We start from the raw sequence: 19625 nt of genomic DNA on the forward strand, positions 1-19625 counted from the left end.
TACAGGTTGACACAATTCAGATTTTTTTTGTGTGTGTTCATTTGTTAAAAGTTAAAAGCTATACATACCACCAGATTTCCAATCACCATGACCATCATGTACACAATCAAGCACAAGTGCGTTCCTGACACTTCCATGCAGTCCCACATGGTCTCGATCCACTCTCCACACAAAACCCTGAAGACGATCAGGAACGAGTGGAAGAAATCGGACATGTGCCAGCGAGGAAGTGTGCAATCCTCAGAAATCTTACACACACAGTCACGGTAGTTCTTCCCAAACAGTTGCATGCCCACCACAGCGAAGATGAAGACGATGATGGCCAGCACAAGCGTCAGGTTGCTCAAGGCACCAAGAGAGTTACCAATGATCTTGATCAGCATGTTCAGAGTCGGCCAAGACTTAGCTAGTTTGAAGACTCTTAGCTGTGACAATAAGGGGCATAAAAGATTAGTTTGGGCAAGTAGAGATGCACAAATATATATATATATATATATATCTTTTATAAGAATCTGCTGACATGCAAATTTCCTGTAGTTTTACATTTGGATTACCTTTGAAGTCATCTAATGCTGATTTAAAGCTAATCTTTAAAAATACATATATATTATCATATTTATTAAAAACAATATTTGATAGCACTGTTAAATATAGTCTTTAGCAAATCTCCCTTATATTTTTATAAATAAAACTATATTTTTATGATGTACATTGTAATGCTGTGATGTCTAAATTCACTTAAATAAATACATAAATATATAGTTTTAGGTTGTAGTGTTTTAATTATTTATTTATTTTTAATTAATTAGTGTTTATATAAAATACTGTACAAAAGTTTGGGGTTCTATAAGGTTTTCTAATGTTTTTAAAAAGAAGTATCTTAAACCCAGCCAGGTTGAATTTATTTGAACAAAAACACAGTAAAACAATGGTATTGTGGATTATTTATTTTGTTTTTACTTGGTCATTTATTCCTGTGATGTTACCAATTATTTCATTTTTAAATCAATGCTGCTCTTTTGAACTTTCTATTAAATAAATTCTGAAAAAAAATTATTAGTTTCCACAAAAATACTGTTCTCAATTTTTCAAAATTGAGATTTATACATCAATAAATACAAACAATAAATAAGCTTTCCATTGATGTATGGTTAATTAGGATCAGACAATATTTGCTGAGATACAACTATTTGAAAATCTGGAATCTGAGGGTGCAAAATAATCAAAATATTGAGAAAATCTCCTTTAAAGTTGTCCATTTGAAGCAATGCATATCTCTAATCAAAAATTTAGTTTTGATATATTTACAGTAGTAAATTTACCAAATATCTTCATGGATATCCTTATGATTTTTCGCATATAAGAAAAATCAATAATTTTGACCCTTACAATGTATTGTTGGCTATTGCTACAAATATACCCCAGCGACTTTAGACTGGTTTTGTGTTCCAGGGTCACATATAAGAAATATTTCTTAAGCACCATACCAGCACTTTAAAACAATTTCTGAATGTTCTCTTTCTCGCTATAATTTAAACAACATCAAAATGTTAATTTTATTAGTTCACTATATATAAATAATGAGCAAAATGGTGCTAAAATAGATTTAGTTGAAGTATAACATGTCAGCTTCCTAAAATGTACGCGTGAATTTCCCTCTCAAATTTCCTTAAGTGTACACATACTTAGTGTACACTTGAATTTTGCACATAATATACCTGTACATACATAACTGCTTTTTGTAATATACCTGCCTACAATTGTCAATTTGTATATTGTCTACTTACCTACTTTTTGTATTTTGTATTCTTTTATTGTGTTTTATGTTCTGTCGCTGTCATTCTGTTGTACTGCGGAGCTTCTATCACGAAAACAAATTCCTCGTATGTATAAACATACTTGGCAATAAAGCTCATTCTGATTCTGAAGAAAATGTGAATTCAATATGCTAATAAATATATAAATGCACTTCTAAATATGTATACTTTTTGAGGTTGAGCCAGTGAAATGTTGGCAGTTCAAGTGAAAATTCAAGCCTCATTGTGACACAGCCTTAGATTTTGACCAAGACAAGGTAACTTTGAAGACATCAGTTCATATTGTACCTCAGATGGAAAGGGCACCTATGCTGCCTCTTATATGCCTTTTTAGGTTTTAGAACATAGCCATTAGGTGTAATGAGATACTCTTACCAATCTGAATGGCCTAAGAAAGCCAATTCCAGGCGAACAAAGTTCCAGGAGACTCAACGTAACTATGATGCTGTCGAAGATATTCCAGCCTTCCTGAAAGTAAGTGTACGGGTCCAACGCAACGATCTTGAATATCATTTCTGCTGTAAAGATGGCTATGAAAACCTGCATGCGAGGAGACAATTCAAGCTTTTTAAATGAACAACAATAATAATAAAAACTATTATTATTATTTATTTATTTACAAAACTAGAGACACCTACTGACTAAATTGTGATTAAATCTTCAAATATGTAGATTGGCTTTTATTGATAATAATTTCTGAGAAAACATCACCTCAAGTAAAGTGGTTTATACTCTTTTTAAAATACGAAACATAGTTAAAATGTTTCTTTTATAAATGTAAGGCAAGGCAAGTTTATTTATATAGCACATTTCGTACACAATGGTAATTCAAAGTGCTTTACATAAAAGAAAGTAAAATAGTCATGAAGAAAAATAATAACAAAAATAAAACAAGCAATTTTAAAACTTTTAAAATGATTAAAACATTTACTTAAAATGAATTTAAAAACAGTTAGAAAATGATTTTACATAAAATAAAATAAAAAACCAGTGAAAATATAGTGCAATCAGTTCGGACATTGCACAGTGCTCATTCAATAAACGCACAGCCAAACAGTTGGGTTTTGAGTCTAGATTTAAATGTGACTAGTGTTTTAGCACATCTGATCTCTTCTGGAAGCTGATTCCAACTGCGGGCAGCATTGTAACTAAAGGCGGACTCCCCTTGTTTTGTGTGAACCTTGGTATTTCTAACTGACTCGATCCTAGTGATCCGAGTGCTCTGTTAGGTTTATATTCAGTGAACATATCTGCAATGTATTTCGGTCCTAGGTCATTTAGTTACTTATATACGAGTAAAAGTACTTTAAAATCAATCCTAAATGTAACTGGAAGCCAGTGTAAGGACCTGAGGACTGGTGTGATATGCTCAGATTTTCTGGTTCTAGTCAGAATCCTGGCAGCAGCGTTCTGGATGAGCTGCAGCTGTCTAATGGTCTTTTTGTGAAGAACGGTGAGGAGCCCATTACAATAGTCCACCCTGCTGGTGATGAAGGCATGAACAAGTTTCTCCAAGTCTTGACTGGAAACAAAACATCTAATTCTTGCAATGTTTTTTAAATGATAGTATGCTGATTTAGTTACTGCTTTGACATGCCTAATCCAGAATCACACCAAGATTCCTGACTTGATTTTTAGTTGTTTGACCCCTAGAGTCAAGGTATGCATTCACCTTGAAAACTTCATCTTTGTTTCCAAATGCAATGACTTCAGTTTTTTCCTTATGTAATGTACTAGATTATTTTAATTAGTAAATTCACACTCCTCCATTTCAGTGGGGTTGCACACTAATAACAGTAACTATTTCTAGAATAAGAGAACAAGTCTCACAGTATTGTACATGATTTATTAAAATACTGCTATAAATGTTCTTACCACATTGGCAGTTGTGAGCACTTTAATAAAGGTGTCATCCATGGGGTGATACTCCATGGCCATGAATGCTGTGTTTATCACGATGCAAATGGTGATAAACAGATCCGCGAAAGGGTCCATCATAACCATGTTGACAACTTTCTTTATCTTCAGCCATGTGGGACTGCAATCCCAGATCAGATAACTCTCTGCAAACTCGAACCAGTACTCCACACACTTCTGTTTCCAGACCTCCGACACTGCCAAAAAATAAAGACAACAATCTGAAAGCTGCAGATCAACTAGTATGAATTTCGGCAGACATAAATGAGCAACAGTTCATCTTTTTTCTGTAAAAAATGAAAAGGGCCACTATGAAAGTCAATGAGGACTAAGGCTGTCAAACTTCAAAAAGAAAAGAAAAACATAAATTTTAAGGGTAAAACTACAGGACATCTAACCTAAATATTTCTTCATGCAGTGCATTTGTGTTTAACAATTTATAATGTGGTTTATTCATATGTATATTGTGAGGAAGATGAACTTCTATTTCTACTTCAATAAAAAAGAACAAGTAAACAGTCAGTAATAAAATAAGAACAAATAAATGACAAGCAATGGGACAAACAAATACAATAACAAGATACAACTGAAATTAACTGTACTTTAAGTTTCTCAGGTAGGTGTATCTGTAATATTCAGGTACAAAAAAGCTACAAAAGTTATTTAGCCATAAAATAACACTGGTTATCTTTCAATGTATCAATAACCTTTAATGACAGACAGCAGGAGTTTATTTTTTATTTTTGTGGTTCCTTTCTCTTTAAGATGCACGGATCTAACAAATACTGTTACACATAAGCTGTGTTACTCAACTGTTTACATTTGTTTAATAGGTTATATACCAGTCATGTTTAGTATTGGACTGTGTCGCTGTTGGACAGTGTTTTCTCTAATTCCTGTTGGCCTTCTGTAGCAAATTGTAGCTCCGTGTAGCTGTTTTTATTTTATTTTTTCTCTAGAATCTTTATCTTACTATCACTCTCTGTTTTTTAAAGTGTTTTTCACAAGTTCATCAAACAACCGCAGTAAGAATATTTCATCAAGCACGATGAGTAATGGCTTCTCCCGTCATTGTTATTTGCACCTCTTGCCACATGTACAGTTTATCTATCTCTGTCGCAGATGAGGGATTCACATGTGATAAATGCAGGGAAATAGTTAGGCTGACAGAGAAGATTTCAGAATTAGAGACACGCATCCAAACTTTAATTGAGGACAGTAAGAATGTTAGGGCTCTAGATACGGCTTTGGATGCGTCTAGCTCAGGGATTCCTGTACATTGTTCGGTTCCGGAAACAGAGCCCCAGCAGCAGGGCAACTGGGTGACGGTGAGGCAGCGTAGTCGTGGGTCAAAACACCGCTCTTCTGTTCCGATCAAAACATTAAACAGGTTCTCCCCACTCAGTGATGCACTCACTGAGAAACCTGATGAAAGTGTTCTAGTTATTGGTGATTCTATTGTACGGAACGTGAATATAGAGACACCAGCCACCATAGTCAAATGTTTACCGGGAGCCAGAGCACCTGACATCTTGGCAAATTTAAAAGTGCTGGCTAATGCTAAACGTAAATACAGTAAGATTGTTATTCAAGCCGGCGCTAATGATGTTCGACTTCGCCAGTCGGAGATCACTAAAAATAACATTAAAGAGGTGTGTGAACTTGCAAGCACGATGTCAGACACTGTAATATGCTCTGGTCCCCTCCCTGCTTACCGTGGTGATGAGATGCATAGCAGATTGTCATCACTCAATGGCTGGATGTCTAAGTGGTGCCCACAGAATAACATAGGTTTCATAGACAATTGGACGAGCTTTTGGGGCAGACCTGACCTGTTTAAAAGAGATGGTCTTCATCCCTCCTGGGGTGGCGCCACTCTTCTCTCTAGAAATATGGCAAATAGTCTTAGTGTTTATACTTGACTAACTGGGGCCCAGGTCAGGAAGCAGATAGACTGGCTAAACCGACCGTCTGCTAGCTGCCTCCCGTCACAGAGGTCAGTTAATTCTCAGCACATAGAGACTCTTTCACCTAGATATCACACTATAGAGACTGTGTCTGTTCCCCGAACTAGAAAATACAAAAAACGTCCAAACCAAGTTAAGATTAACAATTTAATTGAGGTTCAACAAATAAAAAACAGAAGCAATATGGAAAAACAAATGATAAAGCTTGGCTTATTGAATATCAGATCCCTTTCTACGAAAACACTTTTTGTAAATAATATGATCACTGATCATAATATAGATGTACTCTGTTTGACCGAAACCTGGCTAAAACCTGATGATTACATTATTTTAAATGAGTCCACCCCCCAAGATTACTGTTATAAACATGAGCCGTGTCTAAAAGGCAAAGGTGGAGGTGTTGCTTCAATTTATAACAACGTTTTCAGGATTTCTCAGAGGGCAGGCTACAAGTATAACTCGTTTGAAGTAATGGTACTTCATATAACATTATCCAAAGAAACAAATGTTAATGATAAATCCCCTGTTATGTTTGTACTGGCTACTGTATACAGGCCACCAGGGCACCATACAGACTTTATTAAAGAGTTTGGTGATTTTACATCCGAGTTAGTTCTGGCTGCAGATAAAGTTTTAATAGTTGGTGATTTTAATATCCATGTTGATAATGAAAACGATGCATTGGGATCAGCATTTATAGACATTCTGAACTCTATTGGTGTTAGACAACACGTTTCAGGACCTACTCATTGTCGAAATCATACTCTAGATTTAATACTGTCACATGGAATTGATGTTGATGGTGTTGAAATTATTCAGCCAAGTGATGATATTTCAGATCATTATTTAGTTCTTTGCAAAATTCATATAGCCAAAATTGTAAATTCTACTTCTTGTTACAAGTATGGAAGAACCATCACTTCTAACACAAAAGACTGCTTTTATCTTCCTGATGTATCCAAATTCCTTAGCATATCCAAAACCTCAGAACAACTTGATGATGTAACAGAAACTATGGACTCTCTCTTTTCTAGCACTTTAAATAAAGTTGCTCCTTTACGCTTAAGGAAGGTTAAGGAAAACAGTTTGACACCATGGTATAATGAGCATACTCGCACCCTAAAGAGAGCAGCCCGAAAAATGGAGCGCAGCTGGAGGAAAACAAAACTAGAGGTATTTCATATTGCTTGGCGGGAAAGTAACATATCCTACAGAAAAGCATTAAAAACTGCTAGATCCGATTACTTTTCTTCTCTTTTGGAAGAAAACAAACATAACCCCAGGTATTTATTCAATACAGTGGCTAAATTAACGAAAAATAAAGCCTCAACAAGTGTTGACATTTCCCAACACCACAGCAGTAATGACTTTATGAACTACTTTACTTCTAAAATCGATACTATTAGAGATAAAATTGCAACCATTCAGAATTATTAATTCCTCATTGTCATTAGGATATGTCCCCAAAACCTTCAAACTGGCTGTTATTAAGCCTCTCATCAAAAAACCACAACTTGACCCCAAAGAACTAGTTAATTATAGACCAATCTCGAATCTCCCTTTTCTGTCCAAGATACTAGAAAAGGTGGTATCCACGCAATTATATTCCTTCTTAGAGAAAAATGGTATATGTGAGGATTTCCAGTCAGGATTTAGTCCGTATCATAGTACTGAGACTGCTCTCCTTAGAGTTATAAATGATCTGCTCTTATCATCTGATCGTGGGTGTATCTCTCTATTAGTTTTATTGGATCTTAGTGCTGCGTTTGACACAATTGACCACAACATTATTTTGCATAGACTTGAACACTTTGTTGGCATCAGTGGAAGTGCATTAGCATGGTTTAAATCGTACTTATATGACCGCCATCAGTTCGTAGCAGTGAATGAAGATGTATCCTATCGATCACAAGTGCAGTATGGAGTACCTCAAGGCTCAGTACTAGGGCCGCTACTCTTCACGCTTTATATGTTACCCTTGGGAGATATCATCAGGAAACATGGTGCTAGCTTTCACTGTTATGCTGATGATACTCAGCTCTATATTTCTTCGCAGCCCGGTGAAACACACCAATTTGAAAAACTAATGGATTGCATAGTCGATATAAAAAACTGGATGACGAGTAATTTCATACTGCTAAATTCTGAAAAAACAGAGGTGTTAATTATAGGACCTAAAAAGTCTGCTTGTAATAAACTAGAACACTGTCTAAGACTTGATGGTTGCTCTGTCAATTCTTCGTCATCAGTTAGGAACCTAGGTGTGCTATTTGATCGCAATCTTTCCTTAGAAAGCCACGTTTCTAGCATTTGTAAAACTGCATTTTTCCATCTCAAAAATATATCTAAATTACGGCCTATGCTCTCAATGTCAAATGCAGAAATGTTAATCCATGCATTTATGACCTCAAGGTTAGATTATTGTAATGCTTTATTGGGTGGTTGTTCTGCACGCTTAGTAAACAAACTAGCTAGTCCAAAATGCAGCAGCAAGAGTTCTTACTAGAACCAGGAAGTATGACCATATTAGCCCGGTCCTGTCAACACTGCACTGGCTCCCTATCAAGCATCGCATAGATTTTAAAATATTGCTTATTACTTATAAAGCCCTGAATGGTTTAGCACCTCAGTATTTGAATGAGCTCCTTTTACATTATAATCCTCTACGTCCGCTACGTTCTCAAAACTCAGGCAATTTGATAATACCTAGAATATCAAAATCAACTGCAGGCGGCAGATCCTTTTCCTATTTGGCGCCCAAACTCTGGAATAACCTACCTAACATTGTTCGGGAGGCAGACACACTCTTGCAGTTTAAATCTAGATTAAAGACCCATCTCTTTAACCTGGCATACACATAACATACTAATATGCTTTTATTATCCAAATCCGTTAAAGGATTTTTAGGCTGCATTAATTAGGTAAACCGGAACCGGAAACACTTCCCATAACACCCTTTGTACTTGCTACATCATTAGAAGAATGGCATCTACGCTAATATTTGTCTGTTTCTCTCTTGTTCCGAGGTCAACGTGGCCACCAGATCCAGTCTGTGTCCAGATCAGAGGGTCACTGCAGTCACCCGGATCCAGTACGTATCCAGACCAGATGCTGGATCAGCACCTAGAAAGGACCTCTACATCCCTGAAAGACAGTGGAGACCAGGACAACTAGAGCCCCAGATACAGATCCCCTGTAAAGACCTTGTCTCAGAGGAGCACCAGGACAAGACCACAGGAAACAGATGATTCTTCTGCACAATCTGACTTTGCTGCAGCCTGGAATTGAACTACTGGTTTCGTCTGGTCAGAGGAGAACTGGCCCCCCAACTGAGCCTGGTTTCTCCCAAGGTTTTTTTCTCCATTCTGTCACCGATGGAGTTTCGGTTCCTTGCCGCTGTCGCCTCTGGCTTGCTTAGTTGGGGACACTTCATCTACAGCGATATCGTTGACTTGATTGCAAATAAATGCACAGACACTATTTAACTGAACAGAGATGACATAACTGAATCCAATGATGAACTGCCTTTAACTATCATTTTTGCATTATTGACACTGTTTTCCTAATGAATGTTGTTCAGTTGCTTTGACGCAATGTATTTTGTTTAAAGCGCTATATAAATAAAGGTGACATTGACATTGACTGTGTTTACATAAATACTCATCAAGATGGGCATTTTTTGTTTGTGTTTAAGCACAAAACATAACTTAATTCTGTAACCGCGCGCAGTTTCAGATGCAGCTTTGTGTGCCTGAGATTTGGGTGTGAACTCACAGAAGGGTCTCTGAGAGTGCACTAGTACTAAATTGAGTTCTCTTTGGCGTAATATTGCACTTGAAGATTTAAAATGATAAGACTTAAGCACGTGCAAATGATACATTCTGTCATCTGTCCCGAGTGTGAAATATTTATAGGAATATCCAGTGTTACAAGCGCTGAACCAGCAGGAATAATGCACAATTCCCGTAATCCAGTGACAAAATTCAAGCCTCATTTTTACGAGACTTTTATGGTTCCTTTGCATTTTTTTAAGCTTGAAAGACTAATTGCACTTGCTACTTTTGCAGCATCTCACTCCAAAAACACAGCGCTCAAATTATAGGTTCACGTTTTTAAAAAAGCATCTTGAGACTTTGCGTTTCTTTTCCCGTTCCACTGACCGATGTCTCACATTTTTCAAAGCAAAACACACATTCATTCTGTGTGATCGGCCCACAAGTGTGTTTGGCATTTAGGGCTTCTTACGGTCAGCAGTGTTGTTGCTGCCACTTGCTACGCTCAAACCTCGCTGTCTTGCTGTTTGCTCATGTGGAAAAGCCCTTGAAAAGCTCTTTGAATCACATCTGCGTCGATATTCTTCATCTGTGTCAAACTGTAAAGAGATCACATCAACAGGAAATACATCAACAAATGTTAAGATGGTGCTTCATTAGTGTTTGCAAGGCAGCGATGTATTGCTATTCATCAATTATTATATATATATACAGGTGCTGGTCATATAATTAGAATATCATCAAAAAGTTTATTTCACTAATTCCATTCAAAAAGTGAAACTTGTACATTATCTTTATTCCTTGCACACAGACTGATAAATTTAAAAAATATATATTTTAATTTTGATGATTATAACTGACAACTAAGGAAAATCCCAAATTCACTATCTCAGAAAATTAGAATATAACTTAAGACCAATACAAAGAAAGGATTTTTAGAAATCTTGGCCAACTAAAAAGTATGAAAATGAAAAGTATGAGCATGTACAGCACTTAATACTTAGTTGGGGCTCCTTTTGCCTGAATTACTGCAGCAATGCGGCGTGGCATGGAGTCGATCAGTCTGTGGCACTGTTCAGGTGTTATGAGAGCCCAGGTTGCTCTGATAGTGGCCTTCAGCTCTCCTGTATTGTTGGGTCTGGCATATCACATCTTCCTCTTCACAATACCCCATAGATATTCTAACTTTGGACCACTCAGCAGCAGTCCAGTCCTTTTTGAAGCGAGACGCTTCTGACGCTGTCTGTTGTTCAAGAGTGGCTTGACACAAGGAATGCGACAGCTGAAACCCATGTCTTGCAAACGTCTGTGCGTAGTGGTTCTTGAAGCACTGACTCCAGCTGCAGTCCACTCTTTGTGAATCTCCCCAACATTTTTGAATGGGTTTTGTTTCACAATCCTCTCCAGAGTGCGGTTATGCCTATTGCTTGTACACTTTTTTCTACCACATCTTTTCCTTCCCTTCGCCTGTCTATTAATGTGCTTGGACACAGAGCTCTGTGAACAGCCAGCCTCTTTTGCAATGACCTTTTGTGTCTTGCCCTCCTTGTGCAAGGTGTCAATGGTCGTATTTTGGATAACTGTCAATTCAGCAGTCTTCCCCATGATTGTGTGGCCTACAGAACTAGACTGAGAGACCATTTAAAGGCCTTTGCAGGTGTTTTGAGTTAATTAGCTGATTAGAGTGTGGCACCAGGTGTCTTCAATACTGAACCTTTTCACAATATTCAAATTTTCTGAGATACTGAATTTGGGATTTTCCTTAGTTGTCAGTTATAAACATCAAAATGAAAAGAAATAAACATTTGAAATATATCATAATGAATGAATATAATATACAAGTTTCACTTTTTTAATGGAATTATTGAAATAAAGAAACTTTTTGATGATATTCTAATTATATGACGAGCACCTATATATATATATATATATATATATATATATATATATATATACATACATACATACATATATATATATATATATATATATATATATATATATATATATATATATATATATATATATATATATATATATATATAAAAGACAAAATATATTTTATTTTTAATGATAGACTTTAGATTTTTGGCTGGTGGAATTTTTTTTTTTTTTTCATTTAGTTTAACAATTCTTTTGTTGCCTTGCAAGCACTTCTGATTCATTTTGGACATTTTAACCACTTTGAGAAATGTCTTCGTTTGTGCCAAATGGCACTGCTATTTATTTAAAAATATCAAGACATTATAAATGTTTTTAAAATACAGTAACATGCTTTTTATAATACAAAAGTTAATCAAAGATAAATTAAAGTGCCCCTATTATGGATATTTGAAAACATGTCACATTGAAACATTAGCATATTGCCCGCCCACTTGTTGTCTTCTCATGTTGGTCTGAATGAAAAGGCTAATTCTTTTTTCACCACTAGGTGGCGCTTTTGGAGCATAAAAACAGCGGTTTCCCTGGTAAAAGCTGAAAACAAAGCAGTACTGTGCTCAAAAACGCTGCTTTTATTATGAAATGCTTTAAATAAATACAATAACATGCTTTAAATGAATGCTTTAACACACCTTTGAATAAAAAACTGAAAATAATGTGTATTTAGCTTTTTTACATGATTAATTGATTAACTCAACAATAAATTTACTAATGAATAAATTTTCAAAATATATGTTAGTTTCAGTGTGTAACTGCATATTTTTGTGCCTTTGCATGCTGATGACATGCTGTAATCCTGGAAAACAATTAAAATTCATTGTCACAATCTGATGATTCGCAGGCTCACACACAGAATCCGCATGCAATCTCTGCAGATTTCTGCTGAAAGTGAATCTGATCACTCATAAATTCCCTGTAATTTTTATTTTAAATATTTTGCATTTGTTTATGCAGCTCTTTCTTTCTTTAAATCCATCTCACAGAATTCTGCAGATTTTCGCCCAAAATCAGCATTAAAAAAAAGGGACGCACATATTCATGTCAAATAAAGAGAAAATTATTGTAAAATTGTGCCGTTTAAAACGAAGCATTGCACAGCAGCGACAGCACATGCATCATATGTGCTTACGCATGTGTCGTCAAACGTGGGCTTTTTTCTGGACATCTCCGGCGTCAGTAATCCGGAGGGTGAGTTGGGTGAAGACGCTCCACAGGACACTATCACCATGCCATTGCTGTCGACCACGTACCGTGCTTTTCCGTTAGAGGGTAACAGTATACGTGGAGTCGGGCTGCTTTTGCTAAGAGTGCTGTAAAGCCGCTCGGATCGAGAGGGTACAAACAGAGAGTCTCTCCGGCTGCCCGTTTCCTCACACATGCTTTGCTCGTCGTCAGCGTAGTTGTTTTCTGAATGCACACGCCCGCGGAAGCTGAAGACGCTACCTTTGCTGTCCCGGCGTGGGGTGAGGATTGAGCCCTGAATACTCAGGGGGGACTGAGGAGAAAAACAACCCTTACAGATACATTGACAAAGAAATTAAGACATTCGAGGATCTAATCTGACTAAATGGCAGAAGAAATCCCAATTTACATCAAATTTGCCAATCCAAATTTTTAGTCATAAATGAACAATTTTTCAAGAAAGGTAGCAGATAGAGATGCTTTGCAATTCAAAATCTCAGCCCAAGTAAGAAAATTTAAATGTTAAACATTTAAAAAAATATTTATGAGTTTAGCGACAAGCGGTCAGTTTGGACAAGCAATGGTTTGGAGAGAACAAAATAGGCAAAAATGATGAACAAGTGGATGATTATGCTGAATATGAAAAAGTACAGCGATGTAGGAGAAAGATGACAATGTGAGAAGATGAAAAATAAAAGCTGATAGGTGTCTTTAGTTCTGATGACGTTTAGATGAAGTTTGTTTTTCTCAAAGCAAAGAAATAAATAAAAAATCATGAATTTATTATAAACAAGGATGAGATAAGAATGTCAAGAATTCAAATATAGTGCTGCCAAACAATTAATCACATCCAAAATAAAAGTGTTGTTTACATAGTATATATGTGTGTACTGTGTATATTTATTATGTATATGTAAATACAGACCCATGCATGTATATATTTAAGTATTAATTATATCAATACATTTATATAAAATATAAATTATATGCATATAAATACATACATGCAATTATTTTCAAAATATATCCTGTATGTGGTGTGTATTTATATATGCAATAAATATACACAGTACACACAGATATTTTATGTATAAAAACTTTTATTTTTGATACGATTAATCGTGATTTATCGTTTGACAGCAGTGAGCAGATTCAAATCAATTTTTAATGCTGAATAAAGTAGAAATTTGGCAGTCTATCTATCTGTGATATATCTATACCTATATAAAATATTTAGTACCACTTAGATTCTAAATCACAAATCAGATAAATAGATTATACCCATCTATATACCATTGTTTTTTTTCTAACCTGATGTGGAGACGTGTAAGTCCTTTCACGTGAGAGCCGGATTTTTCCATCAGCTATCAAACGGAAGCTGGCCTTTCTAGCAGTCCCCTCCCTGTTGGAATCCTCCTCTTTCTCGCCTTCCCCCTGACGCTGTCTCTTTTTCCTGCGGTTGCGTCTTTCTTTGGCACTTTTGGAACTGAGTTTGGAGGCATCCGAGGAAGAGTCTGTCTTTTCTCCGCTCAGCCCATCACACTTGGGCAGTTCAGCCATGGCCTGCCAAGCAATCATACATCAAGGTTATACTCACAAAGTAAAGGTTTTGTGAATGTTTCCGGCATTTACTTTCATGCATTTGGAATCAAACCCACTACTTTGCTACTTTACACTAACATTTGCATTAAATTCATACCCCGTTTGAATGAAAACCCAACAGACCTGAGCTTCCTCTTCACGTCTCTGCTGGAGCATGGCACTAAACTCCTCCTCTTTCTTCAAAGCCTCATCAATAGTGGCCTGATTTTGTTCATCATATGCCATGGCAACCACAGCCAGGATCAGATTCACCAGGTAGAAGGATCCCAAGAAAATGACCAGCACAAAAAAAATCATGTAGATTTTTCCTGCGGCCCGAAGAGTCTGTAAAAAAAAAGTTCACGATTTGTCTATGATAAACATAGGAAGCTATTCATGTCAATTCTGTACGATAATCTTCTTTTCCATACAATGAAAGTGGATGGAGACTCCATAAATGACAAAAACACCACAATTATACCATAAAATAGTCTACAGCAGGGGTCTCCAACCTTTTTGTGAGTGAGGGCTCCCTAAAGGGATAAAATAGTCTTGAGGGCTACTTGTTTGATATAGGCACACACACACACACACACACACACACACACACACACACACACACACACACACAGTTTCAAGTTTTGAAAAATACAACAACAAACTGTAATATAATATTACAGTTTGTTGTTGTATAACAACAAAAAGCCTATATTTTTAGGACAAAAAAACTACGGTAATTATATATTCAATAGTCATATTTAACAATATTACTAATTGTTAAATATGACTATTGAATATATAATTACCGTAGTTTTTCTGTCCTAAAAATAGGCTTTTTTGTCCTAAAAAATGGGGGGTCGTCTTATATTCGCGATATAGACAAAATCACGAGGCGAAAGGGAGAAATAACAACGGCATAAATATGAAATAGTGACTGAATGATATACTTTACATACTTGCATGTAAAATTAGAAAAGCAACATAATATATGTGTTTAACTAAATTAAAACGCTGCTCCTCTGCCGCGCGATACGCAGAGAGAACAAGAGAGGTGCGCGCACGAGACGCAGAGCGAGAGAGAGACAGAGAGGTGCGCGCGCGCGAGACGAAGAGCGAGAGAGAGAGAGAGGTGCGCGCACGAGACGCAGAAAGAGAGAGATAGAGAGACGTGCCGATTCTATTTTTTTTTTGAATTATTGAATTATTTTATTATGTTTTAATGGTATATGAAATGTCACCAATAGTTATTTTCTCATTTTATGCCATTATCATAAAAAAATTAAAGATTACAATTCAGGCTATTTATAGAACGTGCTCGGCGGGCGACTCAGAGACTCCACGCGGGCTACCAGGTGCTCGCGGGCACCACGTTGGAGACCACTGGTCTACAGTATATGGCTACATGCTAAATTATATAATTGATTTGTGTGAACAGATTGAAATTGTACAGAAATAGACAAGAGAAGAAACTGCACACTTCATAGGTTCATTCATTTCTGATGAAACAATAGTTTTGAACACAATGGAAAAGCACCTGTTGGTAAAGATTCTCCCAGTAGTCTTGAGTCATCAGTCTGAATAAGGCAAGGAAGGCCCAGCCAAAGGAATCAAAGCTTGTGTAACCATAATCTGGATTGGGCCCTGCTTTTGTACAGAGATAATTTTCTGGACACTGCCTGAAATGCAGACATGTGAGACAGAGACTGTCAAAAACTCACCATGTAAAAAAACAAACATGCAACTGCTCTTGAAGAACTATGTTTGAAGGGAAGACAATGCCAAGGTTTGTGAAAAAATTTGATACACGTCGCTTACCCAGCATCACTGCTTTTCCCACAGATCATAGCATCTTTCTTTCCTAATTGGAAATACTGATTACCTATAGGAAAAAGAAAAATACTATTCATAATAGAACTTATACAAAGCTAATATTTATTATAACCCACAAGTTTATTTTGTTAACATTATAGGTTGGTTCATATATATATATATATATGTATGTATTTTTTTTTTTTTTTACATTTATATTTTAATATTCTTCACTTGTACTTTTTTCCCCCACTAAAAAGACCATATGACCAATTTCTTAATTGTTTTTGATGCAATAAATGTCTGGCAATTTTCTTCATTGGTCTATTTTTGGCACCTGGTAACATAATTTTAGTACAGAAAATGGACCAATGATGAAAATGGTCGAGACCGGCCAATTAAAAAAAAAATATTTTGCAATAAAACAGCCCTAATATATGACAAAAACAATAAAGAAATTTGGTTTGATAATTTTGGTGCAGAAAATGGACCAAGACCGGCCCATTTTTTTTAATTATTATTAATTTTATTTTTTTGCAATAAAGCAGTCCTACTATATGACCATTTTCTTCATTTTTGTATTTAATATTTTTCATTGGTTATTATTTATTTGTTTATTTTTCCCAAAAATAACCATATGACCACTTTCTTAATTGTTTTTGGTGCAATAAATATCAATCAATGTATGGCCATTATCTTCATTGGTGCATTTTTGGCACGAAAAACAACAATGAAATTTGGAGCTAAATAATTAAGCAGTTTTAATATATTTATATTTTCAATGTTGGTCCTTGTTCATTTATTTGTTTTGGGGGGGGGGCATTTATAAAAAAGCTTTAATACATGACAATTTTCTTCATTGTTTTTGGTGTAAAAAATGGACCAACGAGGAAAATGGTCATAATTAAGATAATTTTGGATGCATTTATGACCATTTTCCATCCTTTCTCTGACCCATCAAATTAAATGGGACATGTTGTTTTGTTGTCGTTTTTTTTTTTATGGAGCAGGGCCAAGCCCCATGCACATGAGTGAAATGTCAAAATACCAGCAGAATTTGTGTATATATCAAAATAAGAATACATGTGGAAGGCATCGTCCTCAGCAAGCACCGGACCAGATTACCTCACTCCTATGATAGCTTTCCCCCATCCCGCTAAAGTACCTTCCAATGGATATCATATTTCGCCCCCTTATGAGTAAGGTGGAATTCCTCTTCCTCTTTCTCTCAAACAGGTTTTTCATGGCTGGCGCTAATGTAAATGTCCATAATGCTGAATGATGACAGCTGGCCGTCTGGCAGATGTACAGATCACTTACACACTCACAATATTTCCTCTTTAGGCCTATATTGTAGTTAGTATATTGAATCGTCCCTCTTCACTGGATTTATACTGGCCCTGATTGAAATGTTCCCCACATCACAATAGTTTTATGACAGTTTTCTGCATGCAAATTCCTTTATTGTGCATTAAGATATTTTCAGCTACATCTACTTGTAATATCACTTAAATTAATTGCAGAATGATTATTGGTGAGTTTTTACAACAAAAACACAAATGCATTGAATCATCAAAAATGTAGTTGCATCAGATTCTGAATCCATTCAGCAGAACAATGAAAATCAACTTACTCTGATTATTAATGTAATTGTTGTAGTCGTCCATTGTGTAACAGTCCTCTGTCTCTTTAATAATACACCGAGTTATGTTGTAATCAGATGGCTGGAGCACACATTTGTGTTTAAGAACTCCCATGAAAAGCTGCAGTCCGACCAAAGCAAAGACGCTTAGGCAGAAAAGGGTTAAGATCATCACATCTGACAGCTTCTTTACTGACTGGATCAGAGCTCCAACAATTGTTTTCAGCCCTGTGCAAAACAGAGTACACCTTGTCAAGTTCCAACTTTACACTAACGTAACCAGGGTCCAAAATTCACTTCAAAATCGAATATTTTATTCTGACTATGATGTTGTTTTCATGTTTATTTATGACAAATAGCTGCAGATCATTGTGACATCATCCCATACAAGAGACTCTTCATGTGAGAAGACTCCTTGTTTTGACAAATTTAGCCATTTGAAGATGTGCAAGTCACAACAGATGTTCTCTTTAGTTTGATAATATGATTCACCAATGACACAAGGGTCACGCTATCATTCTTACAACTCAACTCAAGTCATGTAAAAGTAGTTTGTAATTAATGCATTACATTAATTTTGGACCCTGAATGCATGTGTGTATATGTATGCATATAAGTTTTAACATTGATATGTTTGATACATTATTAATGTTACAAGATTAAATCTCTGAATGTTTAAAGGGTTAGTTCAGCCAAAAATGAAAATTAAGCCATAAATCACTGCTTCTGTGTATAACTGTTAGCACAAGCTAGATTAAAGTGATTATTACATTTTGAATATGGATATTTTTCTTACAAAAATGCATCGATTCACTGCAGAATGCCTTTGTTAACCCCTGGAGCCATTTGAGACACTTTTTAGAGTAACTAAACCCTAAACCAACTTTTTTTAGTTAATTATCTGTAAGAATGGGGCTTAATTAGTGCTGTTCATTGATTCGAGTAACTTTTTTGACATTTGAGTATAAAGTGTTTTAATTCTACAATATATGGTGTAAAAACGTGAGTGCTGCCCTCTTCAGGTTGAACGGTGGCTACTGCAGTTGATTTTTCCTATTGGATGTTGCGGTGGCAAGTGACGTAAGCAGTTTCCAGCTCACCACGCCCCTTGGTACGAGCTACCATGCCCTTGGCAGTATAAAACCATCTTGTTCCATCAAAATCACTGTAGTGAGTCGGGAGCTGGAATTGCGAGTATTGAAAACGACCAGGATAAACTATTATAGTATATATTAAGCATAGCATTTATATAGTTATTTAGATTATTTCGTGTAGCCTATGTAGTTAATTAGCATAGTTGTTAGTGTAACGTTAGTATTGTAAGAAGCATAGTTAGTTAGTAGCATAGTATTGCATCAGTTAGGATAGCTTCAAGTTGGCGTAGATTTATCTGTATTTAGAACAGTGGTCAGGATGGTATGTAGGTGTAGTGTTGCTGGTTGCGACAGCACTGCTGGAGTGCATAGTTTTCCTGCACTCCTGTTTTTAGGCGCCAGTGGTTGCATGCACTTGGCCTGGAAGACCGCTAGTTCCCATCTAGAGCTGCAGTGTGCAAACTGCATTTTACGCGGGATTGCTTCTCCAACACAATGGAGGTGGAAATGGGCTGCTCCACACAGCTTGCGCTGAAAAGCGACGCGGTGCGGGAGTTAAGACCGCAGTTTGAGCCAGCGGCTTGAATTGATATGGCTCAGGCCACAGACACCTCAACATCCTCCACTTCAGGTGAAGGTGGGGGAGAAAAGTCCAAATGAACGCTCTGTTGCAAAGCTACTTACATCACTACAGTCACTCTCCATTTTAGCGAATCTGACAGCAGCTGTCAATTAATCCGTCACTGCGGGTCTCAGGTTCACGCCCCACGCACTCAGCCCCGCCCTCGTTTCATCCCCTCTATCTCCACTGTGCTCTGCCCACTTTTCAGCATTTTTCAAATATTGCCAGTGGGTGGAGTCAGGCTCTGACCAGGGGTTTAGTTACCCTTTAATGGATGCAC

General features: G+C 36.4%; 1 protein-coding gene across 3 annotated transcripts in view; it reads right to left on the reverse strand.

The window, feature by feature from the left end:
• Window positions 1-19625, reverse strand: part of LOC132095532 (sodium channel protein type 2 subunit alpha-like) — a 69571-nt gene that overhangs the window by 26762 nt on the left and 23184 nt on the right. For 2 of the 3 annotated variants that reach the window (XM_059500621.1, XM_059500619.1), the window contains 10 exons: window positions 17621-17857; window positions 15994-16057; window positions 15713-15854; window positions 14323-14523; window positions 13909-14160; window positions 12545-12910; window positions 9947-10073; window positions 3693-3931; window positions 2193-2357; window positions 69-425 (listed from right to left, as the gene is read on the reverse strand). In XM_059500621.1, coding sequence (XP_059356604.1) covers window positions 69-425; window positions 2193-2357; window positions 3693-3931; window positions 9947-10073; window positions 12545-12910; window positions 13909-14160; window positions 14323-14523; window positions 15713-15854; window positions 15994-16057; window positions 17621-17857 — 2150 coding nt within the window. The remainder of the gene's footprint in view (window positions 1-68; window positions 426-2192; window positions 2358-3692; window positions 3932-9946; window positions 10074-12544; window positions 12911-13908; window positions 14161-14322; window positions 14524-15712; window positions 15855-15993; window positions 16058-17620; window positions 17858-19625) is intronic. The other variant, XM_059500620.1, reaches the window with a different exon arrangement.

The sequence above is a fragment of the Carassius carassius genome, chromosome 19 (genome assembly GCF_963082965.1).
Source record: "Carassius carassius chromosome 19, fCarCar2.1, whole genome shotgun sequence".
Lineage (NCBI taxonomy): Eukaryota > Metazoa > Chordata > Actinopteri > Cypriniformes > Cyprinidae > Carassius > Carassius carassius.